At 38.6% G+C, this 14,511-nt stretch overlaps 1 protein-coding gene across 1 annotated transcript in view; it reads left to right on the top strand.

Annotated features, from left to right (window-relative positions):
• LOC126332842 (esterase E4-like) overlaps nt 1-14,511 on the top strand; it is a 98,957-nt gene that overhangs the window by 67,781 nt on the left and 16,665 nt on the right. The window contains exon 6 of the mRNA XM_049996686.1: nt 4,309-4,477. Within this exon, the coding sequence (XP_049852643.1) occupies nt 4,309-4,477 (169 nt within the window). The remainder of the gene's footprint in view (nt 1-4,308; nt 4,478-14,511) is intronic.

Below are 14,511 nucleotides of genomic sequence, written 5' to 3'. Positions count from 1 at the left end.
TATATTTTGCTCTTCTCAAGTTTGTAAAAGAATCATCAACAATTGATGTTATTAAATGTCTATATTTATTACCTCTACTTGACCTTATTTTATTTCGATTTTTATCATAATATAATGCTCCTGAATTTAATTATATCTGCAAAATTTGGTAAATCTACACCATTGAACTTTTCATTTAAACTGTCTATAGAAATTTGTTTTTCAGTTAAAAGTTTCATTAATCACCTTTGGATGTTATTTTACCAAATATTAATTTATCACTATTTAATTGTACAGGTAAAAATTCCAAATATTTGAAGATACCAACAGGTCTTAAACAGTATACTTTATCTTCACTATGATTTATGTATACTTTAACAGTCTTTCACTAACATTTAAATTTTGAGTTTCATTTATATATTTTTTCTTTTTGTTTTTTGTATTTATTAAATGTATCTTTAATTTTTGTTTCACTTAATGTATAATAATATTTTCCAGAAATATCATCAGAACTATCTGTTAATTTTTATTTGGCAATAAATCTTCAAAATCTTCTATATGATGATATGAATTTATTTGGTTTATAACTTTTCTATTTTCTTCAATAAGCTTTAAAACATTATGCTGCAAACCTTCAATACCTTGTTTGACTTTTTCAATATCACCAGCAATAGTTTGATCTTTTTTTATATTTCTCATTTTCTGTTCCTGATTGATATTTCCAAAGCTTAAATTGTTCTTCTGTTTCTTCTAATTTCTGTCTATTTAGTTTAGCTTGTTAAATATAATTTTCATCATACTCTGCAAACATTTATTAATGATGAAAGAACATTAATTACGTTTATGTTTATGTTTATATTTATGTTTAATGTTTACTGTTTATGTGTGTATTTATATGTATAGTTATATTCATCTGTTTATTTATATTAAACTTTATTTTATATTTAAAGTTAATATTAAAGTTAATTTTTAATATGTAATGTTTTTGTTTAAAGTTTTTGCTTTAAAGAAATGTTTATTTTATTTTTCTAAACTTAACTTAATTTTGTTTTGTAGACACATCTACTGTTAAGAAACCAACGTCATTTACAACACAATTCTCTAAAATTACCAAACTTTAAATCTTCACCAAAAAACTGATGGTAAATATGTTTTAAATTGGTTTTACCTTGTCTAAAAATATTTAAAAAATTTAAATTGTTTCTAAATAAGTGTTTTGCTATTTTTGAATATGATTGAGCTAAATAAAAGCAATCTATACTTTTTGTCTTCCTCTAGTAAAACAATTCCTCACAATATATAGATATCTGTAGAATTAAGTCATCAAATACAATAACTGAATTTTCGTGACATGAAACTAACAATTTGTTTATTAATTTTATCTCAGTTTTTTCATTGTTTTATGAATTCTTGATAATTTGATCGTTCCAAAATTTTTAAATAAAGATACAAAAGTTTATTTTTGTCCCAATTTAACCATCTTGGAGCTAAAATATAATTATCAATCATTAACATTGTTTTTCCACAACCACTTGTTCCAAGTATTGCTCATCTTATAGAATTCAATATTGGTTTACCGTATGATTCTCGAGTTTCTCCCAGAGTATTTGATAATCAAAATATCCACAGGTGTACTGTAATCCAGTGATTAGGGGTGTACACAGTGGGGTTTCTGTTCTTAATGTGCTTCTCAATTCGACCGAAATCTTGGTCACAGGGCAATTGTGTGTGTCCAACTCATGGAAACCAATGTTCAATGGCTTTAAATTTTCCTGAACACACTGATGTCCTCTGCAATGCAAGAATTGCCCAGATTGTTCTTGGCCTCTGCAGTTTTCACTAATAATGTGAATAATGTATGTTGAGACTTCTATTTCTAGGAATTTTATCAGACATTTTATCGCATCAGATCCTAGGTTTACTTCATCTTCAGTCCACACGAACATATGTCCCTTTTCAGACCGACAATGATGAATATCAGAATTATAAATGCAAACTTCCTCTTATAGATTGTAGGCCCAGATATCAGCCTCGGTGTTAGAAACATTTGTTATAGCTCAAAGGCTATTGTAAGTTGTTCCTCAGGGTTTTCTCTAGCTAACTTGGAAAGCTATACAATGATATGTTGTCTAGAAAATGCTTTAGCATGATGTAGGTCCCTTTCAATTTTTAATCTTCTGATCATACCTTCAGAGTTCGTCAATTGTGCATTTTTATTTGAATTAGAAATTTCTTCAAGATATTTCAAATAATGTTCTTCGTATAATGAAGAAATAGATGTGTCATGGTCGAAGTACACTTTATTAGGGTTATGTCAGTGGCTGTAATGACTGACAAACTTAGGTACATTATTTATGAAGTTGTGAACTGTCTGAACTGCTTCTGGTGAAGTTTCCCTTTATGTATTCAATCTTTGAAGGTATGTGCCCAGGTCAGAGAAAATTAGGGAATTTATTTTTGAATATGATACTTAAGGAAAAACACTAGATAATTAAGGTGAATAAAACAAAATTTTGGTTTTTCTGAGAAGCAACAGTGATATAATCTTTAAACACCTCTTCTTACTTTTGAAGAAGTGGAGTGTCCATCTGAGAAGTGTTTTTGTAAGTTCTTAAGACATCCTCGATTGTTCTGAAGTGCACTCAGAAATGCTTATCTGTATACCAAGATATTACAGCCATTAACCTTATCCTGCTACAAAATAGTAACCATTTGCTGTGAAACTGTGTGTTTCCTTTTATTTGGGTATTAAAAAATTAAAGTATATTAATCAAGGTAATAATATCTTATTTATAAAAATATGCATGATAAAAAGTTAATTTAAAATTTTCATTAATCATAGTTACCTCGTTTGCACTTGTTTCACCTTAATATTGCTCAGAAGGTAATTATTTTGGCAACTGAAATCACCAGTATCCCCCTCCCAAAAACAATGAAATATATACTCTACACATTCATAAAACTTGTTCACAACACTTGTTTTTACATTTACATCGAGGAGCATGAATTGTATCACCACCAGTTCGTCCTGTTTTATCAGATATGTACTCTCTGCCACAATTTCTATGACATTTACATTTCTTCCTTTTGCAGTTGCAAATATTTCTTCTCTTTGCTCTGCCTGCAGGCTCTTCAGCAGGTGATACTTCAGGACACCTTTTACATTCGTCAGCATCCTAAACCAAACAAAGTATTCAGAATGATAAGGACCAAAGGCACTTTAACACTTATAACATACAAATAGCCTTATAACATTAAAATTATTTGTAATAATGCAGTAATTAATGGAAGAAGAATATTGTGTTCATGATTCACAAATATGTATTTTACTTATTGAGTATATAATAGTTATAATTACCCAATAATATTTTATAATTTTTCAGTCCTATGCCTCAGTGTTTTAAATGTTTAAAACAGAAAGTATTTTTGATTTACCATGTCATATTAGGATGAATATTTATCAGAGGGACAAATCAGTCTCGGAATCTTCTTTTTTGGTTATGTATGGCAATAACCTCTTCTTTGGAAGCGCCGTTTTACCGTGGCTTGGAGTTGTGTCACGCACGAAAAAGACTACTTCCTCACTGTATGAGAACAACTAGTATGAACTGTTCTGCCATCTAGTGAGTGAAAGTTAAAATATTTTCGCAGTAGCTGCCTCTGTTGAATAGAAGTTGAACTAACACTAAAAGTCGGCTGAGAGGCTGAGTGGTTCTAGGAGCTACAGTCTGGAACCGCGCGATCGCTATGGTCGCAGGTTCGAGTCCTGCCTCGAGCATGGATGTGTGTGATGTCCTTAGGTTAGTTAGGTTTAAGTAGTTCGAAGTTCTAGGGGACTGATGACTTTAGAAGTTAAGTCCCATAGTGTTCAGAGCCATTTGAACCATTTAACACAAAAAACGTATTGTGAGCAAAGCATGGCTTTGGAGTATATCATTCTCACCCCTTCAATTACTTGATAGTCATTTCAACGTCATCCTTTGAGTGAAATTAGTTTTGCGAACTGTGTTTTCGCTGCAATAGCTCCATTGATTCAACAAATTTTTCACAAAACATTTCAAAAAGTAAGTTGAATAATCTTTATGTTGGTGGATTAGCTCTTGGAAGCTATTCCCCACAGAATTTCACTGCCAAACGAAAACTTGGAAAACACGACAGCTGATAGATTTAATATAATTTTTATAAATTCGCTGGTATTGAATGGGACGATTGGTCCAAAGTAATTTTATCTTGTAGCGGGAAGTGTCCGTTACGTTAAACAGAAATATACTTATTGTGAGAGCATTATGAGAACCACGACGCCGCACTAAAAGCAACGTGGGTTCCTAGGAAAAGACGTTGCAAGAAATTTTCCCTTTCCGGCCGACCCTGGAGCCGGCTGGTACTGAAGGTGCACTGATGACCGAGGATCCGGCGGACATCATGAGCAGCGGCAAATTCACCCCCGTGCCCATCATATTCGGTGTCACGTCGCAGGAAGGCTTCGCCTACGCCGGCGGTAAGTAACGCTTTTATGATGCTACAAGTACAGTGCCCATACTTCACGTAATTGGGACAAAGGACCTAAGTAACAGTCTGAAATTATCTTGTTCGCATTCGTATGTCTGCCACGTATCATTAAAACACGAGCTCTATCAACACTGTAGAGTTAAATTAGCATTTATTACATGCATACACAAATTGATAAGCCAAAACATTGCGACCAATACTCACCGATACGATGAATACCGCTTGGGGCGTTTCGGTTCCGTGGGAGGGGGGAATGGGGCAAGTAACGCAGTGTGAAAAGTCTGTAAGCGGAGTAGACACAAATGGGGTTCACCCTAGAGTAGATACGGGCTGTAAATGGGGAAATCCATTGAGGTCAGCGACTTCGACAAAGAGCAGATTATTATTATGCAAAGCTTGTGAAAGAGTATCTCGAAAATGGCGAAGCTGGTCGAATATTCAAGTTCTACTGTCTTGAGCATCTGTGGGAAGAGGTAGAAGGACAGTGAAAGTGTAACTAGGCGATAAGTTGTTGGACCTCCAAGTGTCTTCACAGAATATGGGGATAGGAAGCTTATCTGTAGAAAAGATGGCGGTCTGTGGGATCTCTGCCGAAAGAGCACAATGGTGGTGCACGCACAAGTATTTAGGAGCATACCGTTCCTAAGTGTTTACGTATTGACCAAACGACATCGCCAGTTACGACTGCAGTGCGCACGGGACCATGGGGATTCGACCATTGATCAATGAATAAGTGTCGGCTCTTCGGATTAATCACATTTTTGTCACACTACGTCAATGGTAGCCTCCACAAACGCCGGCATCGAGGCGAACGTGCATCGCGCGACGGACGCAGGTAAGTGTGAGCAGTATTATGTATGGGAGACATACTTCTGCACTTGCATAGGACCTGTGGTAGTAATCGAAGACCGCTGACAGTTGCCAACCACCTGAGTCCCTTCATGCTTGATGCCTTCCCCGACGGCGATGTCAGTTTTCAGCAGTATAAATGTCCATGTCTCGTAGCCAGAAACGTGTTACAGTGGTTTGAAGAGCATTATAGTGAACTCACGTTGGTGTCTCTGAGTTCAAATTCGCCCAATGTAAATTCTATGGAACCCATATGGGTCGCAATCACCGCGTGCGCGTATCAGCGGCCCCTTTTATACGCAAATTACATGACCTTTGCGTAGACATCTAATGCCATATACCTCCACAAACCTACCAACATATTGTCACATCCGTGATACGCAGAATCAGTGGTGTATATCATTCCAAAGACGGAGAAGCAAGCTATTAGGCAGTCGTCGCAGTGTTTTGACTCATCAGAGTAAAAAATTGTTCAAATGGCTCTGAGCACCGTGGATTTAACTGCTGAGGTCATCAGTCCCCTACAATTTAGAACTGCTTAAACCTAAATAACCTGAGGACATCACACATATCCATGCCCGAGGCAGGATTTGAACCTGCGACCATAGCGGTCGCGCGGTTCCAGACTGTAGAGACTAGAACCGCTCGGCCACACCGGCCAGCTCGTCAGTGTACATACGTATGTTACATATCTTTTGCTGTCCACTTTGAATTATGTACATGGGCTATCGGAAACCTATTTGGTAAAAATTAAAAGACTGTAATGCAAAGACGGGTAATATCCAGCGTGTAGAACCAAGATAAAATAATTCGAATGGATTGCCAAAAGAGAAGACCACGTATTAGAAAGGGCGTAACAGGGTGTAAATTTTTATAATCTGACCAAAAGAAGCAATGAGTAAAATGCCAGAAGTCGAAGTAAAATCCACGTGAAAGGGTAGAATTTATAAGATTCACTGACGATGTTCCTGTCCTCGGTGAAAGTCTGGGAGAATTATAGAATTTTTTGAAGGGAATGAACGGTCTCTTGAGCGTCAGAAATGAGAAAGGGGACAAACCTAAAAGCAGAATTTAAGTACATGTAGTACGCGAAGTAATTTTGCCACCTTCCAACGAAAGTAACGTATTTCAGGTGAAGTACGGGGGACATAACAAGCAGATTAGCCAAGGACTAGGCCATTCTTCGGCAAAAGAAGTTAATTAGTATCATCACCGACTTTAATCGGAGTTAGAAATGAAAGGTTAATGTTTACCGTGCCTTCTACGGTTACGTCATTATAGACAGAGCACAAGCTTAAATTTCAAGAATGTAACGATAGGCAACCGGTCGTGTCTTACCTGAAGGAACCATTCCTATATTTGCCATAAACGATTTAGGAACATGTTAATCTGCCTATACCATTATATGAATAGCATTTTTACCGAATCCGATGACGATAATGATGTTTGCTTTGTTCGGCGCTCAACTGCCCGTACAAATACCCAATCTGTACATTTTAACAAATGATTATAAAATGATTAGGACAACAGGAACACGTAGTCCTCGTACAGAGAAAATTCCAAACGCGGCCAGGAATCGAACCCGGTACCCCGTGATCGAGACATAGCAAAGGTAGCCACTTTTTCTTTATTCCACAAAAACAGTAACAAAAATGGCTAGCTTACAATGAAATGACACAAATAAGGTGACAGACAATTGCAGTCATAAATTACAGCATTCATAGAATGAGGAATGATATTCAGTCTTTAGCAGTAGCACACATTATTAGTATCTTCACTGTCACCTTCAACTGGTGGCAGTTCAGCACGCACATTTTCTTCTTCTGTAGATCTTCCGAGACCCATATAAATCATTCAGTGTACCCTTGATATGTGTTCCTTCCAGGGTAAATTACGTGGACAGAAGAGCGGTCCCGAAAAGCGACATCGCAAAGTCCTTCACTGCCTTGTTATTTTTGTCATTTCCAGCCTTCTAAACGCTTCCTTAGGGAGTTCAACATCTTCCTTTATAAGACACCAGATATTTGCCGTCATATTATTGTATCTGCTGTACTACTGATTTATTTCTCATGTGTGACTCGCAGGTAAGGTTAGGGTCGGGGACGTGACCCAACCCATCCCCTCTCCACGATGAATCCACGTGTTCCTAACCTGTACCCATTCTGTTGAAGACAATTCGGAGCATGTTACCAAATGTATTATTGTCATTCTGATACTTGAGTGTTTTTCCGAATTCATTTTCCATATACATCTTGTATTCAATATGTACATCGCTCCTAATATTGTTAAAAATGTAACTTGTCTATTTGCCCATTAACCAAATCACTGCTTTAGTTTTTGCCTGAGGGTAGTGACTTTCCTCCGGTCTGAAGAAAATGTTAGTCGGCACATTGTTCAGTGAAGTTCTTGTTATTTGAGCAATTTCCTCCCTGGTCCACCTCCGGTTGATAATGCGATCTCCACATGTGTAATGATGAGGCACACTATCAGCAATGTTGCATTTACTGCAGAAGTTAGTGTTACTTAAGCCGATGGCAAAGAGACGCTGGTGATGTTATTGACTACCTTGTACCACGCTGAACTCACGTCAGACGAAAGAACATCACTATTAATGTTTTCCGAGACCAAATTCCATGCTATTCTAGCTTATTTAGTTTCTTTGTTATTTTTGTTATTTTTCCTTTCATGTTTCCGGCTTCCAGCTAAAATTGCCTTTGCTGTAACGTTTTTGGAGTTCAAAAGCTTTTTGCTGAGATAGTTTCGTTCAAGATAATACTCTCTCATATGTTTTAGTTTAAAACTTATTTTTTGTATATTTATCGGCGGCTCTACATATGCTGGCCTAACAATGTCGTATAGGTTTGCTGTAATGCAGCCTGGATCGTTACACGTGATGCTCCATGTTTGTTTGATATACAATGCCAACAATGCCATCGCTTTAGACATGATGCCAGTTAGTCCCATACCTCCATTGCTTGAATGCAAAACTGCTGTCTTCACCGGCACTCGAAACAATTCCCCTTTCCACAAAAATTTTGCCAAGGTGGACATGATCGTCTTCGCCACCAATGATGGGGTGGGGAAAACTTCTGCTATGTAGACCACGAGCTGTGGCCCCAGAATGCGCGTGCAGCTTCGCCTAGTTTGAGTAAGAAATTGTATGGAAGTGGATCAAGAAATCTGGTGATAAGCTACTGTGGAGAACTGCATATAACCAGCCTTCTAGCTGAAGGTCAACAACAACAATAAAAACAATAATTATTACATTAATAATTGAGGACGTTCAGAGTAGGTGCCAGTGTGAGGTGATTGGACTGGCACAAGAGAGGATGTTGTGTCAGGCATTGAAAATCCAGTCTAGAGCACAACTGAAGAAACTTAAGGATCCTCAACAGAACGCTGTTAGACAAGAAACTAATGGTAGGAAATGAATGCCTAGACTTTTAATAATACAAACAAAGCTTCCACATCACAACAGCAACTTCAACTCATAGCTTCTGTCAAAGTCACAGCCACTAGTTTTAATGGATACATTACAATACATTCTTGCTGCAACACAGCTCTAGCTTAAAAAAAACATTGACCTACATTGTATGTATGTTAATCTATAGTTTGAACGTATTTGCTGCTCCACTTCGCCCACTAGACACTGAGGCGAAAAAGTCATGCGATGCCTCCTAATACCGCCGGCCGCGGTGGTCTAGCGGTTCTAGGCGCTCAGTCCGGAACCGCGTGACTGCTACGGTCGCAGGTTCGAGTCCTGCCTCGGGCATGGATGTGAGTGGTGTCCTTGGGTTGGTTAGGTTTAAGTAGTTCTGATTTCTAGGGGACTGATGATCACAGATGTTAAGTCCCATGGTGCTCAGAGCCAGCCACCTCCTAATAGCGTATCAAACCTTTTGTTCGGCGTATTGCATAAACTCGACGTTACACAGACCAACATGTCGTTGGAAGTCCCATTAAGAAACTCTGTCCCATGCGTCACTATTGGCGTCTATAACTGCGCAAGTGTTGACGGTGTAGGAGTCCATCTACGAATTGACCTATCGATTACGTCTCAAATATTCGATGGGATATATGTCACGCCATCTGAGTGGCCATTTCACTCGAACGTCCAATGTGTTCTTCGTACCAATCGCGAATTGTGGTCCGGTGACAAGACACAGTGTCATCCAGAAAATGCCATCGTTTTTTTGGGAGCATGAAGTTCATGGTTTGCTGCATACGATCTCCATGTCTCCAAGAACAGTTTACAGTCAATGATCCATGCAATCAGAGCCTACACAATTACGGAGCCGCCACCAGTTTGCACAGTGCCTTGTTGGGTTCATGGGAAAATTCACGGGCTAGCTCACGTGACTAATTTTCTACCTGATGATCGACAATTTCTACAGTGCATTTTTTTTTCTCAGTCGTCATGACCGGCTCGTTTTGGCTTCAGGTAGCCAGCATCTTGTTAAGGTCGTTTACGTGACGCATAATTTTGACACTAAGGGTTTCGTGCATCACGCATAAAAGGGGAATGACGAGCTGTCTGTACATATATGGCTCACTGTTGCCATGGGTAAAGCAGGCGACCAATTCCCACGCGGAAAGCGAAAGTCGTTGGATTTCGGGCCGAACCGGCGGGGGAGAGGGGGGAAGGAAGGGGGTACTGCATTACTGGAACAGTGTGCTTGTTATCTGTTCACACGCAACTGTTATGTGCGTGTATTGCGAGTTGACTGATGGCACCATTGTGAATAACTGAAATTACGGAAGTTGTCATGTCATTATAGTCCAAGGAGAATGGGAAAACGCAGGTTGCGATTGTGTGTGACAGCAACCAGGCCTAAAACAGAAGAATATCTCACTGATCATACAGTACAAACCATTGCTGACCAGATTTGCGCCTACTGCTCTGCTGCTCTTGATCGAAACCTGCTGCCCATAGGTCGCCGAAGCATATCATTTTTATAATAACGCTGCATCGAGCAGACACATTATCTCGAGAATGTAGAACAAGGGCAGCCGCTGATGTTTATATAACAATTTATTACGACAAGATCGCCTATGTACTACAGTATTCAAAGTCCCGATTCTGAAAATTTATTGCCGTCATCAGGTGTGGTAATTAATTCACAAACAAATTCGTCGTGATACATAAAACCTCAAGTTAAATCCATTCTGAAAATACAGTAAATAGTATAAAATATACCAATGAATTATATCGTTCTTTTTGTAGTTGTTGTTGCTTCATGCCCCTCGCCTCATATATGCGGGAGGTTGATTTTCAACTGTTCTAGTACGCCATTCTTCTGCCAAACGAATAAAAACATTTAAAACATAGTACATTTTGACAAAGCGTTAGAAAAAGAGGGGAACTGAGCCGCGAGGAGTGGCCGCGTGGTTTGAGGTGCCATGTCAGGGACCACGCGGCTCCTCTCGCGGGAAGTTAGAGTCCTTCCTCGCCCATGGGCATGTGTGTTGTTCTTAGCATAAGTTAGTTTAAGCTGTGTGTCAGTCTACGGACCGATGACCTCCAGTTTGGTCCTTTGGAATTCACAAGCAATCTATGGAACAATGGAAATCATCACATAAGTGTAGCAAGAGAGTTGCTACTAGAAACCAGTCCTAGGAGTTACATTTACGATGCAACGAGAGCAACAAACTATTAATAAAAATGTAAAAGTTTCAAGAAAATGGAGTGAAGTGGTTCCTTTGGTATAAGTTCGTTGATTTTCCAGATTATAGTATCAAAAAGCCTCAAACAAAAATATACCCTCCATAGGCAATAAAAAAGGGAAAGTGCAACTATAAAGTATTGTAGCTTTCTGTATTTTTACTTCAAACGAAGTCATATTCATTGCCTTTATTGGACTGAATGAAAATTAGCATAAGGCCAAAACGCCGTTCTCGGTTTGAGACGAATGGCCGTACAAGTAGATAATGTTCGTAGAGAACAACTAGTTTTGTAATAAATTGAATCGGATTTCAAAGTAAGACGCAGGCTCGACTTGTTAATTATAAAATAACTAACGACAAAACACTCACAGCTCTCGTTCATTACGTCAACAAACCATCCGCTTCCAACTTAATTTAAGCGCCCAAAAATTAACTGCCTGATTTAATTTAAACAAAAGAGCCGACAGGTTGGTAATTTTACACAACAAACATGTTTAAAACACAACATTATAATTTTTATTGGCAGTAATACATATCTAGTACATTTTACATCTATATCGCCTCACTCCAGAACATAAAAAAGAAATTCTGGTGTTGTATATTTCTCAGATATAACAATAATCGGAGTGCAAAGATTGATATATCATCACTGTGTTAAAGATATGCATATTTTAGAAGACTTTGCTTTGACATAGGTACAAACAAAGTAGTTGTTTCTGTTCATCTGTTACTATCTTGTTCCTTCAGTGTTACTTAACCAGGCACGAGAGTTCACTCCCTTCGTCTTTGTAAAAAGTTATGTCATATGGATAAAGTGTGAACTTTAGGGATATGTATAAGTTCTTAGCGTTTTTCCATACACAACAGATATACATTACAGAGAATTTACCCATCAACAATTCTTCTTGACTGTTTACAACAGTCTGCTGGCGCTGGGCTAACTTTTCGGTTCCACGACTCTAGAAATCACGTGGTTAAGAGGTGAAGCACTCGTCGAACCGTATTCGGAGTGCTTTTATCATCCGGAAAGTAAGTTCCTTGAAGGTTGCTCGACAAAAGAGCGGGAAAGGCGAAAATTCTGAGGGCGCAAGGTTAGATGAATAAGGCAACCCAGCACTTTTATCTACATTTTTGTCGGTCTGGCAGATTGCAGTTAAGCGTTATCATGGAGTAGTATTACTTCATGTGGTATTCCTGGTCGTTGGTCGTGGACTGCATCTGTAAAACATCTTAGTTATTGACATTATGTATAACAGTGGTGGTTCACCGTCGCTGTTGCTCCAGATGCGTAACATGATCTTTTGTGGGTAGGTGTTTGTACGTGGGCAGGGGGGGGGGGGGAGGTTAGTGCTTTGTTTGGGCTCAGTCATTCCTTTCTTTTCCTTATGTCAGTATAAAGGCACCATTACTCGTCAACAGTGACAATACAGGACAGGAATGGTCGCTGTTGTTCACGAGCCAGGTGATGACGAGCAAGTAGAAAAATGGTTCAAATGGCTCGGAGCACTATGGGACTTAACAGCTGAGGTCATCAGTCCCCTAGAACTTAGAACTACTTAAACCTAACTAACCTAAGGACATCAAAACATCCATGCCAGAGGCAGGATTCGAAACTGCGACCGTAGCGGAGCAAGTAGAGATGCACATATGGCCACCCTCTGATTTCTGTGATTTTGGCCTAGAGCTTGCTGTACCCATGCACCTTCCCCATTGCATGCAAATGTGGCACGATGGTGGAATGATCACATTTTGTCACATCTGCCAGTTCTCGAGTACACGGACATGGATCACTATGGGTTAATGTTTTTAATCGATCTTCACCAAACCCCGCAGATCTTCCTGAAAGTGGAGAGTCACTGAAGTGAAAACGATCCTCTTCAAAACGACAGAACCATTTTCATGTCGTGCTTGTCCAATGACATTATCCTCATATACGGCGCAAATGTTTATGGCTGCCACCGATGCTGCCCCCCCCCCCCCCACCCCCTATTGAATACAAACGGAAGAATATGTCGGACATTTTCTGATTTCTCCACTTGGATCTCCATTTTCTATCGTTGATAGCTGCACTCACGATTTCCAAATGACAAAATGACTTAATGTAAACTCGAATAGTACGCACCAACCTGTGTAAGGAGTGTATCAGAACTCGCCATTACATTCAAAACAATATAGTAAACTTAACGCTGTTCTTTGCATTGTGTAAGCACTCAGATATCGATAGTAATTTTCTGAGGGCGAAACATGGGAGCGCGATTCTAAGCATTGTTGCGATATGAGGTCTGTCTGCGAGAGTGGAAGTAGTAGTATCGGTCGAGAGCTTGAAGACACAAGATGTGTCACGCTGCCCTCACGTCGGTGATGGCAGAACTTATCCCACTTAAGGCCTGATTTCATTTATATACCCAGGAGCAATTTCGGTACATTAGCTACGCTTGAAAACGTAATTAAAGGTGAAATCCGCAAGCATAGAATAAAACGCAATTCCAGGGTTAGGCTCGTGATTATTAGTCTGAGTATGTGATAATCCATTGTTTTGCTTGTCAGATAAAGAAGCCTCCTTATCCTGCAAATAATAATAATTATTCTTCAGATCTAATTAATAAATATGCAGTGATTGTTTCATGTTAACGTAATTTTGAAATTGAAATAATTTGTTAGTCTCGCAGTCAGCCATTATTGATACCTATGTTAATATTGTTGTCATTGTCTATTATTGGTTTTGGAAGTTCTAAATAGACTTAATTAATGAAAGCCCTTCTCAAAAGTTATTTAGCAATTAATAGGACCCAAGAAACTCTTTTTTTATTAAATTCATTTTTAGTAACAATGAGCTGTAGCCGATGCTGCATTCACCTGTGAATTGTTGTAAACGACAAGGAAAGAGGCAGTCATCTAAAGAGGCGAGGGCAAAACTTGTACTCTGATCCTGTAAATTCCGTTGCACATGTCAGACTCTGTATCATTTGTAAGTTATTATTCAAATACAGTCAGATAGCTTATCCAAATGTTAGATTTTAGTTTTTCATGTAACGATCCGTTTAGGGCTTAAAAGACAGTCAAACTGACACTTCTATAACACGTGTACAGTGTTATGGAGATAGGTTCCGTTTACTAATAACTCAGGTTGCTTATCGAATTTATTTTCACAGACGAACATAGGCATATTTGTTGTAGCTACGTTACATATTGGTTGCATATACGTTACACTTAACAGTTTCTGCGCCGGCCTTGTCTTTGCGATTACTGTCGCAGTTATTAGCAGTGTGCGGTAGACGGGGTGTGGCCACCTAATCTTACATAGGCACTCCGCTTTTCCAACTGGATGTTAATAATGGTTTTAGTTGTTGCAGTTATTTTTATCAATGACATATGTTTTTAAAAGCGCATTCTATTATTCGTTTATTTTTTATTTACGTGACAGAGTTTTCAATGTGGGCCCTTGTATCTTGGTAGTTCTGGTGATGCACATTTTCGTGGAATTGTTATCTTACACAGAACGGTCTCTTT

The sequence above is a fragment of the Schistocerca gregaria genome, chromosome 2 (genome assembly GCF_023897955.1).
Source record: "Schistocerca gregaria isolate iqSchGreg1 chromosome 2, iqSchGreg1.2, whole genome shotgun sequence".
NCBI classification, from domain to species: Eukaryota; Metazoa; Arthropoda; class Insecta; order Orthoptera; family Acrididae; genus Schistocerca; species Schistocerca gregaria.
The sequence above is the reverse complement of the archived record's forward strand: the minus strand, read 5'-3'. Positions and strand labels throughout refer to the sequence as shown.